Source organism: Frankliniella occidentalis, unplaced genomic scaffold (genome assembly GCF_000697945.3).
Source record: "Frankliniella occidentalis isolate FOCC.00 unplaced genomic scaffold, Focc_3.1 Scaffold96, whole genome shotgun sequence".
NCBI lineage: Eukaryota > Metazoa > Arthropoda > Insecta > Thysanoptera > Thripidae > Frankliniella > Frankliniella occidentalis.
Window position 1 is genome coordinate 722,853 of NW_026267225.1, and position 3,325 is coordinate 726,177.

The following is a 3,325-nucleotide window of genomic DNA, read 5'->3' on the forward strand; positions in this document are numbered from 1 at the left end:
CAAGGAACACGCAGCAGTATTTTTTTTTTCCTACTGTTAATATTGGCAAACTCACAATAAAGAGAAGACAGCGCTGCAGAAAGCGCCGAAAAACAGATAGGCTAGTCTTTCGGGGCAGCGAAACAGATATGCTAGTCTTTTGGGGCAGCGAAACAGATAGGATAGTCTTTCGGGGCAGCGAAACAGATAGGATATTGTTGCACGGACGCGTCGGACTCTTAATTGTGATCAAAATTCAAAATTCTGGCCACGGTGTTTGATTTTTGTGATTACTCCGCATCAAACACCGTGGCCAAAATTTCAAATATTGACCACAGTGAAGCGGTTGTCGCTGGACAAAAGTAGCGATATTTGAGCGACTGTACGAAAAACCGCTTTGGATAAAACCTCTATCGACGGCTTCTCGACATAAAAACAACATCGAAACAATCGCGTTTGCCAAAAAAACATCGATTCAGGCCCTACTTAAGTATTGCTAACGACGGAGGTCGAAACGTTGTCGTCGAAAAAAAAAATCTTGGGGACTGGAACTGTTCTTTGTTCCGCCATCCTTTTTTAAATGGAAATGGGAATTTCTGACAGTGCTGGCGTGGGATCAGGCTGGAGCTACTTAATCATCCGGTCCACAAGATCAGCGACAGAACAGTAACAGAGGTACGTAAATACCGTATATCAAATTTGCACTAGGAGCGCACGATTCTGCAATGGCTTGTAACTGTACATTGGAGTGTTGTACGTGCGAGGGGTTGCTCACTTCGAAAAATCGGTGTACACTCTGGGAAAAGTCATCAAAAAGTCACAAAAAAGGAAAAAAATCAATAAAAGTCAAAAGATCGCGAAAATCAGTGAAAATAAACAGTAAGTCGCTAATATAGCTTTGAAGCAAAAGAGCGGGCTAAAAATACCCCATAAAAGTGTGTACGAAAATGTTAGTGTTGTTCTATCGATTTTATTGATTCGGACTTGAATTTGGACTTATTAAATTCGAAATCTTCAAGCCAATTCGATTTGATCCGATTCAAATGTAAACACCACGATTCACACAGCCCATCAGCGCACTTTTTTCTCACCATTGACCGACTTTCTAAGATGATATTTCTTATCTTTTTCTTTCACATTGCGAAGATATTCCACTTCCTTCGACGGATTCAAAACGATGACGTGAAGATTCATCTCAACGGCAACTTGGTCGTGAACAACAGCCTACCCGTGGCGGTTAAGTGCTTCCTTTGAATCACTGTAAAAATGTCTACACCAATTTTTTAAACTGTTTTTAACATGTTAATTGGAATAAGAGTGTTACACTGTTATATGTTGTGTTCCACCTTATCCTTAGTTTCCGAAATTTTCCCGGTTTTCTTTCTATCGGGGCAACTCCAGGAAGGGGAGTCCGAGCTGGGCGCGACCCGAAGCGGTTCGGCCGAAAGGCGCTCGGCTTCGCATACGGTTCGGCCGAAGGGCGCTCGGCTTCGCTTAGGAACAAAATTGTCACTGTGAGTGATGCAGATGTCGGATCGACACGCCACTTCATTTCAATACAACTTTGTTAAAGTGCCACCTCTTAATAGGTATATATAGTCTCCTGGTTTTCAGCCGTTAGTTTCCGCGGTGTCTTGCCGACGGCAAAAAAATATCGAATCAGGCAGTGGTGCTTGGCCCTGTAGGTTGCTCATATCTATCTATATATCTGACAGAGCGCTGTAACGAGCGAGCGTCGATGCTCGTTTTCAAAACGTGGTGTGAGGTGAGGTAGGTAGAGGTTCTGCAAAGTCTCTCGAGCTGGGGGTATCGACGGTCTACCGGCCGCACGAGGCGACGCCGAGCGCCAGCCGAGCTCTCGCGTCTCTCTCGCACTCGTCATTGCTAGATACGTCTGTCTCTTTCGCCCCAAACGAGCGTCGCCCGCTGGTGCCTGGTGAACTGAGCGCGATTCGGCTCACTAGGAAACGAGCAGAGCCACTCTGAGCCTATCCCGACAGGTGGCGCGGCGTCGCACGAGCCTCACGGCTCGCCTGTTGCAGGGCTCTGATATCTAACTATCGATTCTTCTGAATTTTAACAGTTTCGAACTGTACTTTGGTGCCGTACACCGTAGGATAGAGCATACAACTTTACAGTAGTACACCACCGTTAATCCAATTAATAAGTTTAAAACTGTTTTCAATGCTGTACATTTATTGTAGTGCATTTCTTGTTGTGGAGTATCACTTTGTTTTGTCTATGATGATAAAAATATGATTTTCCCCCTTTTAACAGATCATCAAGCTTATGGTCACTTGGATAGTCGTGTTGGCGCAGTTCGCACTCTCAAGAAAACAAATGAACATCGGTTGACTGCTCTTATAGTATCGTCAGCCAGGTTGGCTCGAGCCCCCACCTGCAGGTCATATATGGTCGTCTTCCGATCCTACGATTTGGTTTTAAGAGCACCCTGGAATAACTGTCTGAAGAAGAACGCGATCGAATCGAGCGAAAGTTTTCTTTGTCTCAACCAGAGAGAGGCATTGCCACTCCTGCCCAACCCCGCCCCGTCGTGCCTGGTAATTTTTATTTCTATGTATAAAATTAACCCCAAATATGTACGTGTGTGTGTGCGTGTGCGATATTAAAACAAATAACCAACGTCAAAGCTTTTATCTTTTCCCCAGTCAGTGCACTGGGGTTGGTTTAGAACCAGAGCCCTGCGCCAAGTGCACCACTACTCATTAATGTCCGCCGAACCCTCCTCAGCCTGACCTGGGTTCTGGTTGTGGTTCTAATACTTAAGCTCTAAGCTTACTCCTCTCCTGTCTTCACCCCTCCCTCTCTTTTCTTTTTCCTTTCTCTCTCCCTCCCTCTCTTAACTCCATTTCTCCTCCCTCTTTCTCTTACCTACCTCATCAGACCTCAAACCTACCAACTTTTGGGGAATTCCAGAAAAAAGCGGAAGTGGTGGTTGGTGCTAGAGACGTGTCGAAAATTGCCCCGTGTTGTCAACGGTCCATATTTTCGTAATCCGAAAAATCATTGGCAAAAATGTTTCTACCTGACTTCGGTGTCGAACTCTAATTGAGACCTTCCCCCTCGAGGACAATACTTAGCACAAGTCTTTTTATCCCGCCCTTCTGCTTTGAAAAAGCTATCCAGCGGGCTTATGCAAACGACCTCGTGTGTGTCTGTGTGTCTGTCTGTGTGTCTGTCTGTTCCACAAGAAGGAGATGTGCTAGAGACTTGAAATTTTCAGGGTATCGTTAGGTCCACTCCTAGAGAACGAAACGCCTAAGGCAAATCCTGGCAACCACCCCTAAGGGTGTGAATGGGGGTATCCAAGGTTCAAAAATTCTCC

General features: G+C 45.3%; 1 protein-coding gene across 3 annotated transcripts in view; it reads left to right on the forward strand.

The window, feature by feature from the left end:
- The window catches only part of LOC113211075 (gustatory and odorant receptor 21a-like), a 60,604-nt gene extending 57,986 nt beyond the window's left edge, over nucleotides 1-2,618 (forward strand). For all 3 annotated transcript variants that reach the window (XM_052269582.1, XM_052269584.1, XM_052269583.1), the window contains 3 exons: nucleotides 583-654; nucleotides 1,126-1,215; nucleotides 2,257-2,618. In XM_052269582.1, coding sequence (XP_052125542.1) covers nucleotides 583-654; nucleotides 1,126-1,215; nucleotides 2,257-2,334 — 240 coding nt within the window. In that variant the 3' untranslated portion in view covers nucleotides 2,335-2,618. The remainder of the gene's footprint in view (nucleotides 1-582; nucleotides 655-1,125; nucleotides 1,216-2,256) is intronic.
- The last annotated feature ends 707 nt before the right edge of the window (nucleotides 2,619-3,325 follow it).